This window comes from Pituophis catenifer, unplaced genomic scaffold (assembly GCF_029215685.1).
Source record: "Pituophis catenifer annectens isolate HBS135680 unplaced genomic scaffold, rPitCat1.0.hap2 SCAF_4, whole genome shotgun sequence".
NCBI lineage: Eukaryota > Metazoa > Chordata > Lepidosauria > Squamata > Colubridae > Pituophis > Pituophis catenifer.
This window is the reverse complement of record NW_027256884.1, coordinates 14,196,856-14,224,125: the sequence shown is the minus strand read 5'-3', so window position 1 is coordinate 14,224,125 and position 27,270 is coordinate 14,196,856. Positions and strand designations below refer to the sequence as shown.

At 45.3% G+C, this 27,270-nt stretch overlaps 1 protein-coding gene across 3 annotated transcripts; it reads right to left on the bottom strand.

The window, feature by feature from the left end:
- Window positions 1-27,254, bottom strand: UCHL3 (ubiquitin C-terminal hydrolase L3). 3 transcript variants are annotated; one of them, XM_070942722.1, is made up of 9 exons: window positions 27,111-27,254; window positions 25,983-25,994; window positions 25,708-25,836; window positions 23,788-23,944; window positions 22,132-22,217; window positions 17,875-17,922; window positions 5,017-5,092; window positions 1,662-1,720; window positions 1-207 (listed from the first exon to the last, which is right to left on the bottom strand). In XM_070942722.1, exons 1-9 carry the CDS (start codon window positions 27,252-27,254, stop codon window positions 124-126), a joined length of 795 nt encoding a protein of 264 aa, XP_070798823.1. In that variant the 3' UTR covers window positions 1-123. The 3 variants fall into 3 exon arrangements, with proteins under 3 accessions (XP_070798823.1, XP_070798821.1, XP_070798822.1); XM_070942720.1 differs by having other exon boundaries at window positions 27,119-27,184; XM_070942721.1 differs by lacking the exon at window positions 25,983-25,994 and having other exon boundaries at window positions 27,119-27,177.
- Window positions 27,255-27,270: the final 16 nt, after the last annotated feature.

The window sequence follows — 27,270 nt, the reverse complement described above, 5'->3', positions numbered from 1 at the left end:
CAAAGCGTAATCTGAAATTTAATTCACCTCAATGTTATCAAAATTTGATCGTTGCTGATTTGCGGGTAAAATATAATTTTGTTACAGTACATTAGACGCCAATTCCTCTTACATAACAGTGATCTAGGCAGCTGCTAAAGCAATTGCGTTGAACCTCAATTCATCTGGATCGCGTTCCATGAATTTCTTGCATACTCCTACAGCGTCCTAGGAAGAACACACAGAGAGATAACCACATACACAATATCATCGTCTCTCCGTACACAGCCATTTTCATTGGTACCAGGTTGTCTTATGGGACTCTGCTAAGCAGCATTGATGTAAGCATGACTAATATATTGACTGTTTCCTAGTATGATTTGATTGCTTATTTGTTCCCTATGATTATCATTAAGTGTTGTACCTTAGGATTCTTGATGAATGTATCTTTTCTTTTATGTACACTGAGAACATATGCACCAAAGACAAATTCCTTGTGTGTCCAATCACACTTGGACAATAAAGAATTCTATTCTGTTCTATTCTATGCTCTTACAGTAAATTGTATATTTAAATTCACAATTTCTTATGCCTTTGGAAACGGTAGTTGTAGTTTTCATATACACATAGTCCTCGACTTATGGAACCCAACATTTCGGTTGCTAAGCGAAACATTCGTTGAGTGGATTCTGCCCCATTTTACAAACTTTCTCGTCACAGTTGTTCAGTGAATCACTGCAGTTGTCAAGTCAGTCACATGGTTGTTACTCAGGAATCTGGATTCCCCACTGATTTCGCTCGTCAGAAGGTCATAAAAGGGGACGACGTGACCTTGGGACACTGCAACCGTCATAAATATGAGTCAGTTGCCAAGCGTCTGAATTTCGATCCCGTGACCATGGGGATGCTATAACATTTGTAAGTGCCAAAAATGGTCCTAAATCACTTTTTTCCCCCAGTGCCTTGGCAACTTTGAGTGGTCATTAATGAACTGTTGTAAGTCGAGGACTACCCATATTAAACCAGTGTTTCATAAACTTTAATACCGGTGGACTTCAACTTCCAGAATTTCCCAGCCAACACAAGGAATTGTAGTTCTTAAAATGGCTAAGGATGAAAAACACTGTACTATACAAATTCTGTTACTGCACTGAGTTTTAAATCTGTTTGCCCCCTCCTTATTCTTTCTCTGGGAGAAAACAAAGCCAGCCTGCATCTTTCTAGAATAGCAGATCCTGCTTTTCGAATTTGGAGGACAATAAAGCCCCTGCTGCTTTCTTAGGGTAAAGGTAAAGGTTCCCCTCGCACATATTTGCTAGACCTTCCCGACTCTAGGGGGCAGTGCTCATCTCCGTTTCAAAGCCGAAGAGCCAGCGCTGTCCGAAGACGTCTCCGTGGTCATGTGGCCGGCATGACTAAATGCCAAAGGCGCATGGAACGCTGTTACCTTCCCACCAAAGGTGGTCCCTCTTTTTCTACTTGTATTTTTTAATGTGCTTTCAAACTGCTAGGTTGGCAGAAGCTGGACAAGGAACAGGAGCTCACCCCGTCACGCAGCACTAGGGATTCGAACTGCTAAACTGCCGACCTTTTGATCGACAAGTTCAGCCTCTTAGCCACTAAGCCACCGCATCCCTTTGCTCTCTTACAGGAAACCCAATAAAGCAACTACGAATTCCTACCTCTAGAAACGTGTCGACATTGGACCGCCCATGGTTTATCGGGAAAGGCTTGCGTCCATCTGTTGGGATGGAGAAAAGTCATTCTTCATTGCTCAGAAAAGAAAGGGGCTCTACCCTTCCCACCTCCCACGGCTGCCTCCCACTAATCCTGAGCCAAAAACCTCATAAGGTCATGCCATCCGCCAATTGCTATCACTTTACGAAGGGGCATCCCAGCACCTCTAAACCCGCTTTCAATGCAGGACACCCAAGGTTGGAAAGTTAGACAGTCTTCTAATTCTTCCTTATCTTTATCTGCATTCCAAATATAGGGATTCCAAATTGCTGGAATTTCTTGGGTATCTTATCTTATGAATGCCTGAAACGTCCTGGGTTAGTCTAGAGCAGGGGTCAGCAACCTGCGACTCCGGAGCCGCATGCGGCTCTTTGGGCCCTCTGCTGTGGCTCCCTGTCAGATGATCCCACCACTGGCTGGCCCCGCCCCTCGCCCTGCCCTCCCAGTCACTCCTCGCCTGGCCTGAGAAGGTAAGGGTGACGGCAGGGGATGGAGAAGCAGCCAGGGCAGAGACAGAGAGATACAGAGAGAGGGGCAGAGAGAGAGGGAGAGAGGGAGGGAGGGGAGAGAGAGAGATGTCAAAAGGATTTTGTGGTTCCTGGTTTTTTTTAACAACTGGTTCTCTGCCCTAATGACCGGCTGGGTAGGCGTGGCTGGGGGGGGGTCATGTGACTGGTGGCAGTGAGTGACATCGAGTTGGCCACGCCCAGCCAGGTTTTGTGGCTCCCGGTGTTTTCTTTTCTGTGGGAAACAGGTCCAAATGGCTCTTTGAGTATTTAAGGTTGCAGACCCCTGGTCTAGAGCAAAGGACGGCTAGGGATGACATGATAGCAGTCTTCCAATATTTGAAAGGTTGCCACAATGAGAAGGGGCCAACTTATTTTCCAAAGCACCAGAAGGCAAGATAAGAAACAATGGATGGAAACCAATCAAGGAGAGAAGCAACCTGGAATTGAGGAGGAACTTCCTAACAGTGAGGTCAATTAACCTGTGGAACTACTTGCCTCCAGAAGTTGTGGGTGCTTCATCACTGGAGGTTTTTAAGAAGAGACTGGACAGCCACTTGCCTGGAATGGTATAGGGCAGTGATGGCTAACCTTTTTGCTGTCGCGTGCCAAAAGCGGATGGAGCATGGGGGGTCGCGGGTGCGTATGCCCACATCCATAATTCAATGCGCCCTGCTCTCCTGCGCATGCGCACGTGACACCCCCCCCCCAATTCCCTCTGCTTTTGGCATGTGATGGCACGGTGGGCCCGGTAGGCCCGTTTTTTCCCCCTCCCCAGGCTCCAGAGGCTTTCTAGGAGCCTGGGGAGGGCAAAAACAGCCTTCCCCATCCTCCCGGAGGCCTTCCAGATGCCGGAAACAGCCAGTTTCCCGACTTCCGGTGGGACCGGAAGGCCTGAAAATCAGTTGGCCGGTGTGTGCATGTGCGCTGGAGCTAAGCTAGGGAAACACTCGCGTGCCCACCAATATGGCTCTGCGTGCCACCTGTGGCACCTGTGCCATAGGTTCGCCATCACGGGTATAGGGTTTCCTGCTTCAGCAGGGGGCTGGACTAGACGACCTCCAAGGTCACTTCCAGCTCTGTTCTTATTAAGGATATCTCCAGGTTCAAATCACCCGAGGACCAGTGTTATTTCCTTTGAAGCCATCAAGAGGCCCATCCTTTCCGTGTGAGAAATCCAGAGAGAGCCTGGGCTGTAACTGAACTACGTAAAGGGATCCTTCGTGGCGTCGCTTTTTCCAACCCAACTTAATTTAGTGGCCGAAGATATGAAGCCAGTTTTCTACCACGGCACTGATTATGTCAAGCCAGACTGTCTCCATTTCCAGATCCTGCAAATCACTTAACCGGGCAACACATTTTTTATATTTCTGTCACAGAGGAATCTGAAACCAGATGAAAATGCCACAAATGCTTGCTTTACTCACGTGGCTAACCTCCGAAAGGAGGGACTATTCCACAAGCAATCCAGCTGAACAGAGTCACCCCCCCCCCCCCACACACACACACATTTCACAGACTAAGTGCCTCTGAATTCCTCTCCCAGTCTATTCTGGGAAAAGGCATTTGAACAAGCCATCCAGAAATGCAAACTTCTCGCTTTCTATTACACGGCTGAAGCTTCTCTGTGAACTCAACCCCCCCAGGAACCAAGAGCACAGGAAAGCAAGACAAGGTGCCAAAGCACCAGAAGGCAAGAACAAGAAACAACGGATGGAAACAAATCAAGGAGAGAAGCAACGTAGAACCAAGGAGAAATTTCCTAACAGTGAGGACAATTAATCAGTGGAACAGCTTGCCTTCAAAAATTGTGGGTGCTCCATCACTGGAGGCTTTTAAGAAGAGACTGGACAGCCACTTGTCTGGGATGATATACAGAAGTGGCCAAAATTGTGGAACCCTTTTGGGAAAAGTGTATTTTCTAAAACTAGCTAATAACACCACTTTTTTTTGGAGTAGTACTATAAAATTATATATCAATATAAAGGTAATTTAATCAAGAATGTAATGCAATAACTTTGATGAAGAATTTGCTATTAGAACAGCAGTTACAGTATAAAGAAGAAAAGTCAAACAGACCGAAAAAACAAGATTTACAAAAATTAGCACCATGTCACTTAATAGTCCTTGACTAGGTGGCTCAGTGGCTGACACTGAGCTTGTCAATCAGAAAGGTCGGCAGTTCAGCGGTTCGAATCCCTAGTACAGGTCTCCTGCGTGAGCAGGGGGTTGGACTGGATGACCTCCAAGGTCCCTTCCAACTCTTGTTACTGTTAAAAAATATTTAGTTGGGTAACCTTTAGCATGGATTACGGCCTTACAACGTCTTCCCATGGAGTGAACCAAGTCTTTTAATTCTGCAGCTGTTATAATGTGAAACCAAGATTGAATGATGGCTTCTATTAAGTGGGTTTTATTGCTGGGCTGCTTCTGACTAACAAGTTTCTTTAGTCGGCTCCGTAGATTTTCAATTGGGTTAAGAAGGACTGGGCTATTCCCAGGCCATTCTAGCAGTGGAATAGGATTATCTTGAAACTCCAAAAAAAAAAAAGTGGTGTTATTAGCTATCAAACCTCAAAAATACACTTTTCCCACAAGGTTTCCACAATTTTGGTCACTACTGTAGGGCCTCCTGCTTGAGCAAGACATTGGACTAGAATAGTGCCCCCCCCCCACAAACCTTTTGGGTACCAGGGACCGGGTCTGTGGTTTTTCTGCAGACTGCAGGAGGCATGTTTTTGTTTGCTGCCTGCGTCCCATGGATGGGGCTTTGCTTGTTTGTGAGAGCTCTTACCTAGTTCATAAAGAATGCCGTCCACATTCACTAAAGCGATGAAATGAAGATCTACTTTCTCATCTATACTTGGTGCCTGCAAGAAAGAAGGTGAGATTCGTACAAGGGATTAGCAGAACGCTTGCCTGTAGACTTGGAAAAGAAATTAATTCTACTCTGAAACTTATTCCGACCCCAGAAAAACTTGGATCCGAGTTTTGGCATATCTGCTCCTTCCATGCTGGAGTCATTCCTTCTCTACTGGCATTTTGGTGACTCACAAAGATCACACTTTCTAGATGGCCTTTGGGGAAGAGATGCTGGTTTGGGGCTTTGTCGTCCAGTGCATTTTCCCAAAGTTGCTTTTTCTACAGGCAACGAGACTTTTTTTGTTTTTCCTTGAAGACGTTTCGCTTCTCACCCATGAAACTTCCTTCAGTTCAGTTCTTGGATGAAAAGTGAAATGTCTTCAAGGAAAAACAAAGAAAATCCAGTTGCCTTTTGAAAAAAAGCACCTTTGGGACAACCATGACCTGGATGATTGAGAATCTCCATAGATATCCAGTGCATTCTTGTTGATGATGGAAACTGTAACTTTCATTATCAAGTGATGTGCTTTTTCTTCCTACTCTAGTTTCCATTTTTTGCTCTCTTGCATTATTTCAATGAATTGGAAGCCACCTGTAGTGGAATGGTAGTGCAAATCTTAGTAAATAAATATACGTATGAAAACGTATAGACAAAGGATTTTTTCCCCATATAACCGAGTTTCTGTCACCTTCTTAGGCACAAGATTGATAAAATGCCCACTAACCAACTCCAGGCCCTCAAACCTGAAGACATGAAAAATCTGGTCTCTCTGTAATCCAAATTTATGCTACTCTGCAGCACATATACATGAAACACAGGACCAGAGATGTGATTTATGAAGATTATTGGAAGAAGGGCAGTGGGCAAGTCAGACATCCTGGAATTAGCTGGGAGTTGCAGCCGAAAAGAACATGTAAAATATCATCCCATTCTTGTCAGAGGCACCTGTTAAGGTGCTTCCGGGTTGAAAGGATTAGCTGGTGACATCACCATTGCCCGGAAAATGCCCACGGAGGCTCCTTTCAAATCCCCATCAATGAGCTGGAACAAATGACAGGAGCTCACCCCCGCTATACAGGAGCACTCGGAACTCAAACGTGGGCTCACTAGCCTCCAACCCAGCGTCCCTAAGCATGTGAGACACCACACTCTAACATATAAAATAAAAAATGAATGAATAAATGAAATAAGGGAAATTTCCCCATATCTTCACTCTACTCTTATCATATAATCTATCTATACTCCGTCATTCCCTCTGCATTCGCTCTGCAAAGAAGCCCAACCAACGTTCTTGGAGATTTCGCTACTGGCAAGGAAGGCCTGGGTAGAAATCCTGACTCCCACATCATAAAAAACATAGGAAGCACATAATATTAAGCGATTCAGTCACAGTGAAAGACTACTTGAAGGGGGTGGGGGGAACATAAGCCAAAGAATGAACGATCATCTTGACTGGCAAAGAAAGAAGGCTGTTGCTGGCGTTTGGGAGAACGCCAAGAATAGGTCCAGAATCCTGAAGTCACCTTTTGCACCGCTCCTGAAAGACCTCGGTTGAAGAACAGAAGGAGAGGAGACCGCTATGAAGCCCGGATGAAAGACAGACGGAGAGAGACCACCATGGAGCCTGAAGAAACGAAGAGCTCAAGAAACCAAATGGAACAGCATTGAAGGTCTGCAGGCCAACAAAAGCACCAACCGGGAGGGAGAAAGAAATCCCAAGGAAGATGGACCAGCAGCCATCATTCCCCCATTACTTCCTTGAAGGGTTCAGTGGTGGCTTCCATGGAGGTCTGAAGATGGCAAAGCTGCACAGATTTGGGTTTGCTGGACCCTCAAAGGACGAGAAGCAAACCCAGAGGAGTCTTCAAAGAGGTGGAGACATTATCCTCAGCTGGAAGGGAGGGAGGGAGCCCCTGAGCAGAGATCGAGGAGAAACCAGACTTACGGCCGAGGAGTCCCCCAGAGACGACATTGGGACCGTAGGCCGCCAACGCTGCAGGCAGATGGGAGGGCTTGTGGCCTCCTCTATGGGGCTGGTGGCTTTGGCACAGGCAACGGGGCTGTGTCTGATCAGGGTCAGGGAGGCGGAGCGACGCAAGGGCGAGGCCTTCATTTTGCAGTGGCTAAACTCAGGCTGGGTTGAGGAAGAGGAGGAGGAGCCAGGCAAGGACTATACAAATATTGAAAAAAAGACACACTTTACAAGTAGAGCTTGTGTTCAGCGACATAGCCCAATTCCGTGGCCCTCAAAACCAGTGGCCATTTTATACCCCCCCAAAAAACAAGCATCCATGTTTTTCTAAACAGGACAGGCATTTATAGGTCCTTGGTGCTCTCTGGAGACGTTTCATTACCCAAACTAGGTAACATTATCAGTCCTAGAGGAATGAAGTTTGCTCCCTGTTTATATACAAGTGGCTTGCCCTATATTACTGACGATGTTACCTATCTGGGTAATTAAATGTCTGCAAGAAACAAGCAAGCTCAGAGAGCCCCAAGGACCTCTCATTTCGACCCTGAGCTACAAATATTCTCCTTTATTGATATCATTCGCAGGCAATCGGTCAAAATTAATTTGCTCGTGTCCAAACCAGACAATGTTACACCTTCCTCCCATTTCCTGCTTGGATTTCCCGCTCGGCAGCAATTTCTGAAAAAGCTTCTGTATTCCCCTCACACTAAGTCTTGCGCTTTGCATTTTGGGGGTGTAAAAACCGCTGCGAAACGAAGGGGGCAGCCCCATAGCCACCTCAACTTGCTCTTCTGGTCGAAGAGCGCCCCAATCCAAACATCTGCTGCTGAACTGTAGGCTGGAGACCAAGGCGGGGGAGGCCTGGCTGTGAGGGAGGCCATCTTGCATCCTCCTCTAAATCCGAGCTATGACTGGACAATCCTTTGCAAAGTCTGCTTCGCTCCCCAACTCTGGCCCAGCGTGATGTGGGAATAGAGGGGGGCTGCATTTCTAGCTGCCCCAGCCCAGATGAAGCCTTCTGGGGCCTGAGGGCCCTTCTCTGAGGATCTGCTGCTCGTGAACCTTCCCAGAAGCAGGAAGCATTTTCCCATCAGCCTGAAGGCAACAGGAGGGCATCCAGGCATTCATTTGGTGGCGGCTGCTCGGCCTCCCCAGAGCGAAAATGCCAAGGCTGGATGAAGCTCTACATTCCTCCACCCTGGCCCGGTCTGGCAGGGGGGGAAGGGCTTGGCTTCCTCAATCACTCTTGTTTTTTCCTTCTCCAGCCATTGTTGACCCGAAGGCATTTCAAGTGTGCCTTTTCTGGACCGGTTGGCCTTTGGGAGGAAATGGCTTTTCCAGCAGGTGAACTTTGCTTTGAAAAACAAGACTCAGGAATGTGGTGAGGCGAGAGATAAGGGCAGCCATAAAACGTGGATAAGGGCGGCCATAAAACTCGAGCTGTTTGGACGGGCAAGGAAAGCGGAATCGAGAGAGCAGGGTCCCTCAAGTCCCCTCAATCAATCAATTAGAATAGAGCCAGAAGGGACCTTGGAGGTCTTGTAGTCCAACTCCCTGCTCAAGCAGGAGACCCTATACCCGTGATGGCGAGCTTATGGCACGGGTGCCACAGGTGGCACACGGAGCCGTATCAGTTGGCATGCGAGTGTTGCCGTAGCTCAGCTCCAGCACACATGTGTGCGCCGGCCAGCTGATTTTTGGGCCTTTCGGTCCTACCAGAAATTGGGAAATGGGCTGTTTCCGGCCTCTGTGTGTGTGTGGGGGGGGAAGGCTGTTTTTGCCCTCCCCAGGCTCCTAGAAAGACTCTGGAGCCTGGGGAGGATGAAAAACGGGCCTTCCGGGCCCACTGTGCCATCATATGCTAAAGGGGGGGGTACACGTGCAGGGTTGGGGCGCATTGAATTATGGGTGTGGGCACACACATGGGCAACCTCGCCGCGCTCCCGCCACTTTTGGCACACGACAGCAAAAAGGTTAGCTGTCACTGCCCTATACCATTTGAGATAGGAGGCTTTTCTTAAAAGCCTCCAATGATGAAGCTCTTACTACTTCTGGACGCAAGCTCTTCCACTGTTTCTCCTTAATTTCAGGTTGATTCTCTACTTGATTAGTTTTCATCCACTGTGTCTTGTCTTTGCCTTCTGGTGCTTTGGAAAATAAGTTGCCCCCCCCTCTTCTTTGTGGCAGCCCCTCAAATACTGGAACACCGCTATCATGTCCCCCACCCCCACCCCAGTCCTTCTTTTCTCTAGACTGGCCATACTCAATTCCTGCAACCGTTCTTCATATGTTTTTGTCTCCAGGCCCTTCAATCATCTTAGTTGGTCTTCTTTGCTCTTTATCAACTCAAGGCCACAAGGTTTCTCTGCCACCTCAGCTAAGGGGAGTCGTCTCCCCCTTTTTTTAACTGCTCCCTAATTCCAGCAAGTTCTCTTGCTGACAATCTGGTGGAAGAGTTCTTTTCAGTTGTATGAAGATAATGGCAAGAAAGTTTAATGGAGGGCTTCCGATGAGGAACAGGTCACCGCCGATAGTGAAGGATTCCAGCCCATCTATACCGGGGACTAATGACTTGCCCTCAGAGGGGCCCCCAGGCAGCGTTACCGCCCACCAGAGGTCATACGGAAAGATTCAGCCTCATGGTGGTAACGAGACGGCTGCCGAGAAATCGGCAGGTCGGATCCTGGGTTGTTGGGGATGTCGACGCCACAACCATCATTCATGCTACTCGAAGCGACTTCAAGGGGGTTGATGATGGGTGTGGAGCCACCCCTTCCAGCCAGGGGTGGGTTCTAATATTTTTTTACTACCGGTTCTGTGGGCGTGGCTTATTTTGTGGATGTGGCTTGGAGGTCATGTGACTAGGTGGGCGTGGCTAGCTGGTCAGAGTCATTTCTGGAAGGTCCTTGCACTTATGACCAGTCCTCGCACTTACAACCCGACTCATTTGTTTGCTTTTAACACTTATCAGCTGTAGGACGGCCCTTTGAAGCCCCGCGGCAAGAGTTTAAACAGTTTTTTTTCCCTCTAGTCATCAGCTGGGACTCAGGAGGCAGCAATAGATTGGGGGTGGGACCAAATAAAAGGTAAGAATAATGTGGGGGGGTGGGAGGTGGGAGGGCAGGGGGGGAGAACCGGTTCAGTGACGTCATATCGTCACTGATACCGGCTCGGCCGAACTGGACCGAACCGGGAGGAACCCACCACTGCTTCCAGCTGCTGCCTCTCTTGGGGATTGGACCCCTCAAGACACCGTCAGTGCTGGCCCAGGATTTGTCAAGGGCAGGGTTCCAAAAGGGACCCTGTTCAAAATGGCGTGGAGGCTGGCGCCCCAGCGGATCACCAGGTGGGACCCAGTACCCAGTGTAGGCCGGATACCAATTACAAAAAAAAACCCAGAAAGTTTAATGCAAGGGGACCATTCATACGTAGCTGATGCATAAATACACAAAAATATTTATAATAAATAGCTCCCCCAACACATACATATAAATGTGCTGTGAGGAAGAGGTTAAGGTGCTGAAAAAGGACCCTCCTCCCTTTCCCCAAGCCACAGAAGACCCCCTGGGGTATCTGGGTTGGTTTCTCACACATCCCTAGGCTAGGAAGTCAGAAGATCCATTCTGCACAGGCTAGGTAGACAATAATTCTCACCTTTTACAAGGAGGATTTCAACCTATAGTGGACTGATTCGGGTTGATTATTCACAGCATGAGAGACCTGCTTTGTTTACTGTGATGTGCACAAAGATAGTCCAAATGATGAATACGTGTCTGCAAGTTTGAGTATGAACTGAAGGAAGGATGTACATTTATACTCAAGGCAAGCAGCATCTTTGTAGCTGGTGTAACTTTTGGGCTGCTTTGACTACAAGCTCATAAAGAGAAGTGTCTTTTTGCTCTACTTCTACCCATTTGCTTCAAAGACAAAAAGACAACGTTTTTCTGATCAAAATCTCGTCAGAAGTCAATCAGGACACGCGCTGGAATTCTGCTGGAATCTGGTCATTTCATTTCAGAGCTGTACATCAAAGACAATTTCTTTGGGTGGGAATTAACACCCAGCCCTCGTTTCCTATATGAATTTTATAGAGAGAAATTTAGCTCCAGTCTACTTTACTTAACAACAGCACCGATTCACTTAACAGCTGTGACTGTAAAAGGGGGACAAATCTCACGTAACAAAGGCCTCACTTAGCGACAGAAATGTTGAGGTCAATTCTGACTACCTTTAATCCTCATTGTGGATCAGTTGATCCTTGCCTTTTCCAAAATAAGCACTGATTATCAGCTGGTGGGGTGTAGGTACTAAGGTGTCAAAACCAGTTTGAACCCATCTTCAGACTTACTGGGAGATTCTAAGTCACCCTTCTGGGCCCAGCCTACCTCACCAGGTAATTATTTGTAGGGGATAAGATGAAGGGAGATGAATGGCACCTGTTCCGCCTGGAGTAAAGTAGGAAGGAAATCTAATCAAGAAATAAACTTGTTCTATTCTTCTCAACCTGGGAAACCTGATCTGGTTTAACCACAGTTAACAACCTACCATGGTTGCCTCATTTCCACATTTAATCCCTATCATTAAACCGCTGAAGAACCAGTTGCAAAGAAACCCAGAGAGGACTAAATGTTTATGGAGCTTCTCAATCATCCAGGTCATGGTTGTCCCACAGGTGCTTTTCAAAAGGCAACTGGACTTTCTCGTGTGTCTTTTTTTCCTCAAAAACATTTCACTTCTCATCCAAAAAAGCTTCTTCTCTTCTACTGATCTATTGTTCCAACTGTTCGATTCTATCGAACCCAGAGAGGGCTATTTTTGCTCCCACTGTGAACGAAAGTATCCTCTGATATCCCAGGCCTAGACAGTTTGCTAAGGAATGATTTATAGATGCCTCTTGCAAAACTCCTAAACCATTTCCACAAATCCTTGGTCAAGCCCAGAGCCTTTTGCTCTATTACAGGGGTGTCAAACTCGAGGCTTAGATCTGGTCCCTGGGGCCGGCCTGGAAATAGCAAAGGACTGGCCCACAGTGCCTCTGCTAGCAAAAACAGGGCGTGGAGCCCCACCCTGTGGCTCCGCTGCGTACCATTTTGGCCAGCAGTGCTGAAGGAGACCGTCCAGGCTGAAAATGGGGTGCAGGGGGGTGCGTGTGGCCCCCTCCATGCCCCGTTTTGGCCAGCAGGGTGCTGGAGGCCATCCAGGATGAAAACGGGGTGCAGGAGGCATGCACATGTCCCCCCACGCCCCGTTTTGGCCAGCAGAGTGCTGCAGGAGGCATCCGTCCCGTCTGCTGTCCATCCCGTCTCCCCTCCTCCACTGACCCACAGAAGACAACTACAGTGCTGATCTGGCCCTCAAAGAAATCCAGTGTGACACCCCTGGTCTATTGAATTACAATGCTGTTACAGTTGCACACGGCACAAAAGCTCTTATTATTCAGGGAGGAAGTTTCATGTCGGCAAACGACGATTCTAAAAGACTCCAACATAAATCATACCTGAGCACAAGAAACAACCACCTGGCCATCTGTGAAATGGTTTCTGTGACCCCAGAGTTGCAATGCCCACCATCAATGTACATGACTTACGCCAGCCAGTTCCATTCAAAATAACCCAAGGGGCAGAACTCAGGCAAAAATTCAGAACTGAGAGGGACAAACATCCCTCATCCAGGCTATTCCATCCTTGACCTCAAGGAGAGAATCCTTGAAGCAAGGAAAACACAAGTCCGCCATCTTTAATGTGCATTGCACGATCACACTAGAATAGCTATCTTCCTGACCGCGCTGGCAGAATCCTCTAGTTCAGTGTTGGCAAACCTTTTCAGCACCGCGTGCCGAAACTGAAGCACACGTTTAAGGAAGGTGCCAGAAACCAGAAGAGCAGCTCACCGGCGCACATGCGCAGGAGCTCCAGAAGCCGGAAGAGCAGTTCCCATGTGCATGCGTGTGCCGGGAAGCTGAGCTTCCAGTTTCTGGCGTGCACATGCGCGCCGGTCACCTGATCTTCTGGTTTCTGGCACACATGGAACCTGGAAGAGGAACGGATGACGGATCTGTGTGCCACTTCCGGCATGCGTGCCATAGGTTTCCTATCACTGCTTTAGTTCTTTAGGTGGCCCATGCTGGCAGAGACAGCACATTAATTGTGTACCTCTTATCTAATTATGACATGCTGTTTCTTCTCTTCAAGAACAATCTTGCATAATGCAACATCTTTTAAACTTAGATGTGTGAGGCTTCAGGATGACACGACTGTGGCGTTTTTGAATGAGTCTTTCACTATGAACAATTAAGGGCTCTGCTAAAGATGCAGTTGCTCTTGGCCAAACCAATTTTTTTTTTTTTTTGAATTTTCTGCATCCTGCATCCTAGTCAGTGAAAAGATCCATAATTTTTTCAGGAAGGCAGTTAAAAAGAAAATAAACAATTTATCCACTCCAAATGTACCTTGGAGAGATCTTGCTTTTAAGACAGGAAATAGCTCAGAGGCTGGAATTTTTTGCGACTCCGTCCCTTCCTTCTCAGTAAGCTTTGCCCCAGAGACTCTTTGAAAAAAGACCCACTTTCTTTTTTAAGGAAGCTGCAAAAGACCTCAATACTTGAACACTCAAGCAACGGCATCTTTAAATCGCTTGATTTTTTTTAAAAAAAAAATTGTATGGGGGAAGCAAACACAAGCAGGATATATTTCTATTTCAGATTAAGCTCGAAAGTTCACCTACATTACCCTGAGTAGATTTTAATGATTAAAGGTTGTAAAATAAACCAATAAAATAAATAACATGAAAGTGGTAAACAAAAATAAGTATCAGAAACAAGAGGAAAAAATATTCTCAAAGAAGCAAAAACGATGCCCTAAAAATTCCCAGGATATTAACAAACTTCAACAACAACAAAAAAATTGTTTCACAAGGAGCTTATCCTAATTCTTTTGTATCTAATTCTTTTGCTCAACCAATAAATTATAACACCTCCTCCCAAAAAAGGAAAATTCTTAAAACCATCTGTTTTACAGGACTGTCATACTCTACTGTATGAGTATGATCGCCATGATATAAAAAAGATGTGGAGACTCTAGAAAGGGTGCAGAGAAGAGCAACAAAGATGATTAGGGGACTGGAGGCTAAAACTTATGAAGAACGGTTGCTGGAACTGGGTATGTCTAGTTTAATGAGAAGAAGGACTAGGGGAGACATGATAGCAATGTTCCAATATCTAAGGGGTTGCCACAAAGAAGAGGGAGTCAAGCTATTCTCTGAAGCACCTGAGGGCAGGACAAGAAGCAATGAATGGAAACTAATCAAGGGACAGAAGCAACCTAGAACTAAGGGGAAATTTCCTGACAGTGAGAACAATTAACCAGTGGAACAACTGGCCTCCAGAAGTTGTGAATGCTTCAACACTGGAAGTTTTTAAGAAGAGACTGGACAACCATTTGTCTGAAACGGTATCCTGCTTAAGCAGGGGTTTTCACTAGAAAACCTTCCAAGGTCCCTTCCAACTCCTGTTCTGTTCTGTTCTGTTCTGTTCTGTTCTGTTCTGTTCTGTTATCCCCTCCCCTCCCCTCGATTTTTAAATCAACCTTTGTGCTCTGCTTTCAGATATTACATTTGAGATGATCATGTCTTTTGAGCTATAAGTAAGACGAGCAGAGAGTGGACCATACATGAATGACCAATCCCCCTCTTAGGACAGTTTAGGGTATGAACTGGGGGCAAAACTACAAATACTAGTCAGGCTACAGGCTACAAGTTTATAAGCTACTGATTTGCAACACAAGGAAGCACTAACAAAGCACTCTTGTCCAAAAGCTGCATTCTTGAAAGTTTTGCATAGTTGCTTCCCAGGTTCTTTTGTCTGCAAGCGCAAGAACCACAAACTTTTCCAGCCATTTTTCCAGCCAGAAGAAAAATGAAGTAAAGCAACTGGAGAAGCAGTCACATAAGACCTACAAATTACAGGATGCTGAAATATATATTTTCCAAATACTTAGTACAGCTGTACAGTTTTAGTTTAGATGCTATTAGGAAAAAAATTAGTAACAATGTGTTCTGGATTCAAATTCCCCTTTTCAAAGCATCCATTTTACTAAATAAACAGTGCTTGCCAAAGAAAGAAAATACAGTTAGAATCTGGGAATAAAGTTTTTTCTAAGACATTTATCAGCTAGAACGTGGTGACTTAGTGGTGAAGATGCTCGCTTCCCACTCAGAAGGTTGAGAATTCAATCCTAGGAAGCAGCAGATATTTTTCTCCTAGGGTGCAAAGAAAAAATATCTGCTGCAAACTCCACATAGGCGTCAGGAAGGGCATCCGGCCAGTAAATGCTCAGCTCCATCTAGTCGCCCCAACTCTATCCTGATTTAAGGGATTAAAGGGTCAAAAAAAGAAAAATTCAGGGGGGGCAGAACTACAAATATTGATCAAAGTTACAAGCTATAGTTTTATAGGCTACTGATTTGCAACTCAAGGAAGCCTCAACAAAGCACTTGTCTCCAAAAGCTGAATTCTTGAAAGTTTTGCATAATTGTTTCCCAGGTTCTTTTGCTTGCAAGCACAAGAACCACAAATTTTCCCATCCATTTTTCCAGAAGAAAAATGAAGTAAAACAATTGGAGAAGAAGCAGTCACCTAAGACCTACAAAATAATGGGATACTGAAATATATCTTTTCCAAATACTTAGTACAGCTGTACAGATTTCGTTTAGATGCTGTTAGGGGGGAAATGGTAATAATGTCTGTTGGTCCTGGATTAAAGATGACTGAGAGCCTTCTAGATTAATGAAAGATTGATTAAAGCATTAAAGATGGCTGAGAGTCTTAAGAGATTCAAAGCAGAATCTGAGCTTAAAAGGAGACACGGACTACTTAGTATTAAACTAGAAGAACAGGTAAAAGAAACAAATATAGCTTGGGCAAAACGTTTTGGATATTCAACTGAGTTAGATAAATGGCAGCAGCTATGGGAAAGGAATTATAAATTAACAATGTGCACAGCATATAAGGAGAATCAATACAAAATGTTTTACAGATGGCACATGCCACCTGAAAAATTGGCAAAAATGTTTAAAGATAAATCAGCTAAATGTTGGATCGTATTATCATATGTGGTGGACATGTCCAGAAGCGAGAAATTATTAAATTAAAATTAAAACATGGTTAGAAGAAACGATACAACAACATATGGATTTAAAACCTGAACTGTTCCTATTGGGTATCTTGCTAGAAAAATTTATTAAAGAAAATACATATTTGATTATACCTGTCATAACTGCAGCGAGGATAGTATTTGTGCAAAGATGGAAAGCAGAGAAAATCCCTACAGAGGGAGAAGTAATTAAGAAAACATTGGATTGTGCAGAAATGAATAGATTGACTTTGACAATTAAAGAGAGGAATTGGAATATTTTAAGATATGGGGGCAATTTTATAATTGGTTAGAGAATGAATATATATATAGGGTAAAATGTATTAATAGAAAAGCAAGATATGTGGGAGAAATGTTATAATAAATGAAATGATAACATTAAGATATGATAAATAGTGGAGAAGTAGGAAGAAGACACAAAAGATGTACTCAGATGGTACACTAAATGATGTATTGTATGTTTGTCTATAAAATAAAAAAACTTTTATAAAAAAAAAAGAGAGAGACACGAAAAGGAGAGAGTTTCAAAGCAAGAAGCATGGTTAATACTAATGGATAATGTTGCCAGCTATAATTCTTCCTTTGTTGAGGGATCCCCCTTGCAAAGTCATTTAGAAGCTGGTTACAGTGATCAGGCAGCAGAGACTTCTGTCTCAGGTTTGCATCTCAGGTACAGAAGAGCTAGTCAGCAAAAGACTGACTATATTTCTGCCTATTTCCCCTCTGTCCCAACAAGTCTCTGCCATCTGCTAGATGGGTACGGGGTGAGGCTCAAAGGGCAGCTGCAGCCAAAGGGCAGAATTAGCCTGGCAGCTTCTCCATCCCTGGGCAGGACCATCCCACAAATGGATCTCAACTCCTCCATGGGCCACAGCCAAGCCCAAATGAAGCCAGCATCCAAAGTAGAATCAAAAGCGGCTTTTAATTTTGAAAAAGGCAACATGGTTTTGTTTTGTTTTTCCAGGAAGATGATGATGTTTTGCTTCCTAATCTGGAAGCTTCATCAGTTGTACGTTTTCTTCTTCCTCCAAAAAAAAAAAAAAAAATCAGCCCAGTGGCCTTTTCAAAATAAAAACCACTTTTGATAACAACGATGATCTGGATGACTGAGACTCTTCATAGACATCTAAGGTGGAGTTTTTGCTAAGCCCAATTCCAAGAATCTCTATAAAGGCCAGGAGCAAAGCCTTGCCTTGGGTCAAATCAGCTTTATTAAAAAAACACACACACACACAAACCATGAATGCAACTCAAGAGACAGTATTAAGACAGTTATTAAGACCAGCTGCCTACAATTACTGCAGGTTCGAATCTCGCCAGGCTCAAGGTTGACTCAGCCTTCCATCCTTTCTAAAGTAGGTAAATTGAGGACCCAGATTGTGGGGGCAATAAGCTGACTTTGTATAAATATACAAAAGGATGAAGGCTATTGCTTAGCGCATTGTAAGCCGCCCTGAGTCTCCGGAGAAGGGCAGCATATAAATCAAATAAAACAAACAAACAAGTATCAGGAAGAAAGCGAATTCAACCAAGTGCTGTTCTAAAAGTTTCTTCCAGCCAGCTCCCCTTCAGGATCACAGCAGGATATAAGTACCCTAAGAGTATCTGCCATGTTCTTAAAAACCGTATCAAAAGCTTTACTCAGGGAAAAATAAATAAGCCGCCTACCTCAGTCTGGCCTTCATGAGCGCTGGATTCGTGCGTCACACGGATGGCCTGGAATTTCAAAACAGACGGGTTAGCCTGTGTTTTTGGGCATCTTAATTCAAAGGCTATCAGGCATCCCCCCCCCCCCCCAAATCGTCTGACAGATAACCAATTTGCTAAACACTCGTTTCTCTTTTTTTTATTTTTTAAAAATATTTTTATTTATACATTTTTCTTTAACATATGTTAAGTATTTAGTAAACAGTGTATTGTCTGGGTCATTTTAGGTAAAGCTTCCCCTTGCACATATGTGCTAGTCGTTCCCGACTCTAGGGGGCGGTGGTCATCTGTGTTTCAAAGCCGAAGAGCCCGCGCTGTCCGAAGACGTCTCCGTGGTCATGTGGCCAGCATGACTAAACATCAAAGGCACATGGAACGCTGTTACCTTCCCACCAAAGGTGGTCCCTATTTTTCTACTTGCATTTTTTACATGCTTTCCAACTGCTAGGTTGGCAGAAGCTGGGACAAGTAACGGAAGCTCACCCCGTTACGCGGCACTAGGGATTCGAACCAATGAACTGCCAACCTTTCGATCGACAAGCTCAGCCTCTTAGCCACTGAGCCACCGCTTCACTGGGTCATTTCACTATACATAATTCTAGTAACAATAATATGTTTTACTTGTATATAATACTGTTCTTCCAGTTTCTAATTTCTACCTTTATTATCTAACCATTGATAAAAAAAATCCCAAGTTAAAAAATATTCTGTATCTTCTTTATCCTTTATCTTTAATGTTAACCTATCTATTTCCTCACAATCTAATTTTTTATTATTATATTTTCATCTCATTTTTCCAGCATTGTGCAAATATAATTCTCGCTGCTGTCAAAACATATATTAAATATACATTCCAGGGGCTGATTTCAGCAGGTCCTGACCAGTTCTGGAGAACCGGTAGCGGAAATTTTGAGTTGTTCAGAGAACAGGTAGTAAAAATTCTGACTGGCCCCGCCCCCATCTATTCTCTGCCTCCCGACTCCCAGCTGATCGGGAAGAAATGGGGATTTTGCAGTAACCTTCCCCTAGAGTGGGGTGAGAATGGAGATTTTACAGTATCCTTCCCCTGCCACGCCCACCAAGCCATGCCACACCCACCAAGGCACAGCCACAGAACCAGCAGTAAAAAATTTTGAAACCCACCACTGATATTTGTCATAATTTTCTGGCAATATACCTAACAAACACATTTCTGGCTTTATTCTATTATGTTGCTTTATCGTTTTCTCTAACCATGGATGTATTTTGGTCCACATTTTTTAATGCCTTTGGGCATATCCACTACATATGATGGTACGAAACACCCATTTCTTAATGGAGAAGAATACCGTTTTCTTAAAGGACCAGAAACGTTGCCAATTGTCTCCCAAAAAAGCCCCAGGATTCATCGACCAAAAAGAGCCACACTTCTCCTGAAGCAAACCCCCCTTTCTGAGAAAGGTGAGCATAGGAAGGCTTCTTCCTGGGAAAAGGCCTCTTCTGCAGCCCTCACACTGGGGATCAAAACAGAAGCCTCTTTGCCGTCCAGATAAATGGCCATTAAGCGGAGCACCTCTCATTCTCAAACGTTGTGCAAAGCCAAAGCAGGGAGTTTCTCTTTGAGTGGGTTGTGCCAGCTCAAAAATGGAGTTGAGCAACCATGACAAGCAGGTCCTGACAGGTTCTCAGCCTGTCGAGATAGGTAGATAAACCTCGACTGGAGCCCGAAACGACTGAAAGAGTTGTTCCGAGAAGGAATGGACAGCAAATAAAAAAATAATAAAAATAATGAAATGAAATGAAGTGAATTAGAATAATTAAATTAAAATGCTAAAGTAAAATAATAAAATAAAGTAAAATAAAAGAATTGAATTAGATTAAAATAATAAAAGAAAGTAAAATAAAAGAATTAAATTGATAAAATTAAAATCTGTTTCTTAATAGTTTTTAACTTCTATGTGTATTTGTATTTATTATGGCTGTTCACCGCCCTGAGTCCTTCGGGAGTAGGGCGGTATACAAATATGAAAAATAAATAAATAAATAAATAAATAAATAAATAAATAAATAAATAAATAAATAAATAAATAAATAAAATAAAATAAAATAGTAAAATAAAATAATAAAATAAAAATAAAACAAAACGAAACGAAACATAAAATATAAAATAAAATAAAATATAAAATAAAATAAAATCTCTCTCAGCCAGCCACCCTAAGATGGCTGCAGAGCATGACTTCCCTTCCAAAGCAGATGGACAGGTGGGTTTACAAGCCATACTGAACCATGACTCGGGTACAATGTCTATAATCAAGATAACATTCACAAATGAAGGCAAACATTATATGAATTTTAGATAAGCCCAATGAATGAACCATCGCTGGGCTTATAACCCATTTTGTGACTTCTTGTTATGGACTACTCATGCCTTTACCAAAAAAAAAAAAAAAAGAGGAAACTGGTATTCTTCTAAATATTAGACATCTCAGCCTATGCCTTTATGACAGTCTCCTTGGCACAATACAGGTAATCCTCGACTTACGACTGCAACCGAGTCCAAAATTTCTGTTGCTAAGTGAAACATTTGTTAACTGGGGTTGCCCCACTTTACAACTTTTCTTGCCACAGTTATTAAGTGAATCACGGTGTGGCTGTTAAATTAGACGAACTGTTGTTAGGCAGAATGCGGCTTCCCTAGTGACTTTGCTCCTTAGAAAGTCGCAAAAGGTGTTCACACAACCCCGGAAGACTGCAACCGTCATAAATAGGAGCCGCTTGCCAAGCATCTGAGTTTTGATCACACGGCCGTGGGGATGCTACAACGGTCGTTAAGTGTGAAAACTGATCATAAGTCACTTTTTTCAGTGCCGTTCTAACTTTGAACAGTTGTAAGTCGAGGACTACCTGTATAACATGTTATCACGAAATATAGTACAACATACATGTACAAAAAAAAACCTTTGCTTTTTTCCAAAGGTGTTTTTTCAAGAGGCAAATGGTCTTTCTGGTTTTTCTATGAAGACGTTTCGCTTCTCATCCAAGAAGCTTCATCAGCTCAGTGGTGCTTCAGAGCTGAAGAAGCTTCTTGGATGAGAAGCAAAACGCCTCCAAAGAAAAACCAGAAAGTCCAGTTGCTTCTTGAAAAAGCACCTTTGGGATAACCATGACCTGGATGACTGAAAACATCCATAGACCTTTGTTTTTCATCCAACTGTGAAGCTTCGCCAGCGAAGAATTCTACTAATTTGAAAGCTCAGCCTGAAAGTATTAATATTGTGGCGATGTCACTATAATTATGGCTGGGAGGCCTATCCCATTTAATGAAGTGAAGAGAAGGACCAGGGGAGACATGATAGCAGTGTTCCAATATTTGGGGGCTGCGACAGAGAGGAGGGGGTCAAGCTATCTTCCAAGGCACCTGAAGGCCAGACAAGGAATAATGGATTAAAACCGAACAAGAACAGTGGTCTTCCGGGTGCGCTTCAAGGTGTTGGTCATCACCTTTAAAGCGCTCCATGGCATCGGGCCTAGCTATCTTCGAGACCGCCTGCTGCTACCGACGACCTCCCATCGACCCGTGCGCTCCCACAGAGAGGGCCTCCTCAGGGTGCCATCAGCCAATCAATGTAAGCTGGTGACCCCCAGGGGGAGGGCCTTCTCTGTGGGGGCACCCACCCTCTGGAATCAGTTGCCCCCAGAGATAAGGAGAATCCAAGACCTCGGTGCCTTCCGCCGTGCCCTTAAAACCCACTTTTTCCAACAAGCCGGGCTGTCTTAGGAAGAAATTTTTAAATGTTTTAATTGGTTTGTATTTTTAATTTTTGGGCCAAATTTATATATATTTTAATTGTTTTTTAATATTTGTATTTCATATTTTAAATTCTGGCTGTACACCGCCCTGAGTCCTCAGGGAGAAGGGCGGTATATAAATTGGAAATAAAATAAAATAAAAAAATAAAGGAGAGATTCAACCTAGAAATAAGGAGGAATTTTCTGACAGTGAGAGCAATCAACCAATGGAACAGAAGTTGCCTTCGGAAGTTGTGGGACCTTCATCACTGGATGCTTTCAAGAAGAGACTGGACTGCCATCTGTCAGAAATGGTGTAGGGTCTCCTGCTTGGGCGGGGGGTTGGACTAGATGACCTACAAGGTCCCTTCCAACTCTGTTAATCTAATCTAATGGCGACTGTCTGCAAGAGAAGAGAGATTGCCCTCCAAATATACATTCCCCACTCACTTCATAAGTTTCTAGGTATTTGGCTCTTTGCTCGGGGTTCATAGGCACCGACTCATCCAGGAATTTCTTCAGGGAAGAATCTTTTTCTGAAATAGACAGCATTCATTTAAAGAAAAAAGGACTGTAACATTAAAAAGTATGGCTTGTACGATGACACATGACACAACAGCCCCCAATGACACCCAAAAGACAACTCGTGTAACAAATGAAAAAGTTTCTAGGAATTTTCTAGCTCAGCCGCTTTGCAAACAGAACATAAAGACTGGGAGACATTTCTACGGTCTGCTTCATGGCTTCCTACTATACTCCTCCTCCATTCTTCCTCAGTTCTGCCTTGGAGAAAAGAAAAATAAAGACACAGCTGTCATTGGCCAAAAATGAAAGATCGCCTAAGTGCTTTTCTCTACAAAATATACTCAGCCATTAAGGATGTTCATGGCTAGTGAAAAAATAAAATAAACTACTTTTCGTTAAAATGGAAAATCACGAAACTGCGTTTCACTTATTTTGGAGATGCTGTGAGGAGGAATTCGCTACAGAAAGCAATTCTGTTTGGAAAAGTTAGCGGTAAAAGGAAACCAGGCCATCAAAGAACACGGTCGATGGGCATCATCAAAGTTGACCGCAGAGAATAGAATAACTCAAAGAAGTAATGCAAGATTGGAAGACGTGGAGAGACCTTGGCCGATAGAATTGGCAAGAATTGGACACAACTGAATGGATATCATCATCATTAAAATTGTTAAAATAGTGTATTTTGGTTAGCATAGGTAGTCCTCGACTTGTGACCACAATCAAGTCCAAAAGTTCTCTTGCCAAGAGAGTCATTTGTCAAGTGAAGTTTCGCCTCGTTTTACGACTTTTCTTGGCACATTTAAGTGAATCGCTGCAGTTGTTAATTTAGTAACACGGTTGTTACTAAACCCTGTTGTTGTTACACTGTCAACCCTGAAGCCGATCTGACTGAAGCCGTCTTGGAGCGTCAGTGTTGCCACACTGGAGTTTAGGGAGGGGGATTAGAGATAGCTGAGGTTTTGTAGCCAAAACAAAATACTTTCTCTTGGGAACCAAGGACATTCTCACAGCTGGTCGGAGAGAGGAGGAGTGATGTTACCAGGCAACCAGATGGCACCTTGATTGGACCATGTGACTGATTGTTTGGGGTTGAGGGAAAACTTTCACTTTTAATTAGGTGAAAACCGCGGGAACCTTCAGAGTCGGTTTTCACCAGATCTGTGCCAATGTCATATATCCAATAAAGCTATTCTTTGAGGAATCCATCTGCCTCGGAGTTTTGCTTGCTATAGGTCTATTACTTGGAACCCATTGACTTTGCTTATCAGAAGGCCGCAAAAGGTGATCACATGACACCCACACACCCCCGGGGATGCGGTAACCGTCATAAATATGAGTCAGTTGCTGAGCATCACAATTTTGATCAGAATTTTGATCATGGGGATGCTAAGTGTGAAAAATCGTCACACAAGTCACTTTTTCCAGGGCTGTTGCAATTTCGAATGGTGACTAAATGAACTCTTGTTAAGTCGAGGACTACCTGTACACGGCGCCCTGTAAATACTTTTCCGTGGGTCATAAAAAGTTGCCACCGATCTTCCCAACCGCTGAAGAGTAACCTGGGAGAACGTAAAGGTTTACCAAAGTCGATTTTATCCCTGTTGTTCGCAATGGCGTGAATGAGGCCGATGGTTCCGCAGGCGTTGCTAATGGTCTGCTTCATGAAATAAACACCGGGTTTGACTTCTTGGCCCTGCGCTTTGATCGTCTCTTCCTCTTTCATCCGGAAAGTTTCATACTAGGCAGTGAGGAAGGGAAAAAAAAAATACTTTTTTTTTTTTCAAATTCCCCTTTTCAAAGTATCCATTTTTACAAAATAAACAGTACTCGGAAAGTTGAGAGTTCAATCCTAGATAGCAGCAGATATTTTTCTCCTAGAGCGCAAAGAAAAAAAAAAATATCTGCTGTGAACTCCACATAGGTGTCAGGAAGGGCATCCGGCCAGTAAATGCTCAGTTCCATCCATACCCTGAATTAAAGGATTACAGGGTTGTAAAAAGAAAGGGTTTTTTTTAATCAACTAGAAGGTTCTGCAGGCCTTGCAATGCCCTCCCTTGATTTGCACCTGAAATGCCCACCAAATGCACATTTCTCTTACCTTCCTTGTGATGTGCAGCCTTGCTACAAAAAAAAAAAATTTGCTTTCCAGAACACTAGAAAAAAGGCCATTTTTAACAATTCAGTTTCTATGGAGGGCAACACGCTGAAAGACTGTGGACCATTAAAAAAATTGCCTTTCCCTGTGCTTAGCAGTCTTTAAAGCCACTCTTCTGCCAATTACCCAAAACTTTTGAGAGGGCTGCAAAGGAAGGATGTGCCAGGGCCCCACCTGAATATGGTATCACTTTGAAGATGCTGAAAAAGGCTTTAAAGGGAGAACATTTAAAAGGGGGAAATGTCCCTTTTTTTGCAAGCATGGCTTCCTGCAAACAAGAAAGTCTCAAAGTCCAAATACAGGTAATTCTTGATCTACGATCGCCACTGAGCCCAAAATTTGTATTGCAAAACAAGGCAGTTAGTTATTAAGTGACTTCTGTCCCATTTTATGACCCTTTTTGCCACAACTGTTAAGTGAATTACTGTCGTTGATTACTTTGTAACACAGTTGTTAAGTGAATCAGGCTACCCCGTTGGCTTTGCTTATCAGAAGGTCGCAAAAGGTGATCACTGCAACCGTCATAAATATGAATCAATTGGCAAGCGTCTAAATTTTGATCGCATCACCAAGGAGATGCCGCAACAGTCGTTAATCGTGAAAAATGGTCGTAAGTCCCTTTTTGCGGTCCCATTGTATCTTCAAACGGTCACTAAATGAATAATTGTAAGTCGAGGACTATCTGGTACTGCTTCCCTGCGGACTTCTTCACTCTCCAGAGGCAGCTGGACTACAACTCCCAGAATGCTCAGCAGCTCTGAAGCTGGAGGGGAATCCCGAGGTGGGTGGATGGGCATCTGGCTGTGCAAAATGGATGGGGGGGGGGGTGATAGGGGAGCATTCGACACCCCCAAACGAAGAAACCCTCGAGGTCTCCTGCTTGAGCAGGGGGTACGACTAGAAGACCTCTAAGGTTCCCTTCCAGCTCTATTCTGACTGTACTCTACAGGTACAGTTCAACTGTTCAACAGTTCACTTAGTGACCATTCAAAGTTACAGCGGTACTGAAAAAGTGACGTATGACCATTTTTCACAGTTATGACCATTGCAGCATCCCCCGTGGTCATGTGATTCACATTCAGATGCTTGGCCACTGACTCCCATTTATGACGGTGGCTGGGTCACGTGATTCCCCTTTTGCGACTTTCTGACCTTCTCACTTAACACCTGTGTGCAAGAAAAGTCGCAAAATGGGGCAACACTCACTTCAAACAGATTTCTCCCTTAACAACCTAAGGGCTCAAGTTGTGGCCTGTAAATTGAGGACTTTCTGTATTGAGATCTTCTTTCGAAAGGGGAACCCGTTCCCCAGGGGGGTGGGGGAAAGAGCCCCCGGTTCCACCTACCTTCTCGGTGACCGGGAAGAGCAGCATCAGGGCGCAGACGGGCCGGGGCACCAAGCCCAACAGCTCAGGGTCGGAGCCATAGACGTCCACGAACTGCCAGCTGGGGTAGATGCCCAATTGCCGGAGGAACTGCCGGGAGACAGACAGACGGACGGGCACTGCTTCCTCTTCCTCCTCCACTGCCCATGCCGCCCTCTTCTTCCTCCCTCCCCCCACCCGGGAGACCCCCGACCCGAGGGGGATGAGGACCCTGGAGAGACGGTGGAGCAGCTCACCTGGTTCGTTACCTGCAAGCCAGAAAGAGGGGAAAAGAGGGTCACTCTGAGACAGGACACGAGTAACCATCCACACACCCATGCGCCCCCCCATCCCTCCCTCTCACTCACTCACCCACCCACACACCCATCCTCATCCCTCCCTCCCTCACCAATCCACCCACCCTCCCCATCCCTCCCTCTCATTCACCCACCCACCTACACGTCCCCCCAGCCCTCCCTCTCTCACCTGCCCCCCCATCCCTCCCTCTCACTCACCCACCCACACGCCCATCCCTCCCTCTCACTCATCCACATGCCCCCCATGCCTCCCTCTACTCACACACACCCAAGCCCACCCTCTCACTCACACACCCACATGCCCCCCATCCCTCCCTCTCACTCACCCACCCACACGTCCCATCCCCCTCTCACACACACACCCCAAGCCCTCCCTGTCACAAACACACATGTCCCCCTCCCTCCCCCACCCACACACCCTCCCCATCCCTCCCTTCCTCCCTCACACACACCCCAATCCCTCCGTCACTCATCCACCCACACGCCCCCATCCCTCCCTCTCACTCACCCACACACCCCAAGCCCTCCCTGTCACAAACACACATGCCCCCCTCCCTCCCCCACCCACACACCCTCCCCATCTCTCCCTTCTTCCCTCGCTCACACACCCACACATCCCCCCAGCCCTCCCTCCCTCACACACACCATATCCCTCCCTCACCAATCCACTCACCCTCCCCATCCCTCCCTCCCTCCCTCTCACTCACACACTCACACGTCCCCCCAACCCTCCCTCTCACTCACCACCCCACCCCACCCCTCTCACTCACCCACATGCCCCCCATTCCTCCCTATCTCACCCTCCATGCCCCTATCCCTTCCTCTCAACCACCCACACGTCCCCACATCCCTCCCTCTCACTCACACACCCATGCGCCCCCTGTCCCTTCCCTCCTACCCACCCACTCACATGCCCGTCCCACCCACCCACGCACCCCCTCCGTCCCGTCCTCCCACTCTCCAATCCATGCTCCCCCTCCGTCTTTCCTTCCCACTCACTCACCCACGAAGCCCCTCCGTCCCTTCCCTCCCTCCCACCCATCCACCCAATTACTCCCTCCCACCCACCCACCCACCTCGGGGTTCGCCTCCAGCGGCAGCCAGCGCGGAACCTCCATGGCAGACCGGCTGTTTCCCTTCGGTCTCGCCCCGCCCCGGCCGTACCAATACCAAAGCTCGGGGAGGAGGCGGGGAGGGCGGAGTCACACACATACTCACAGCCCCCCCC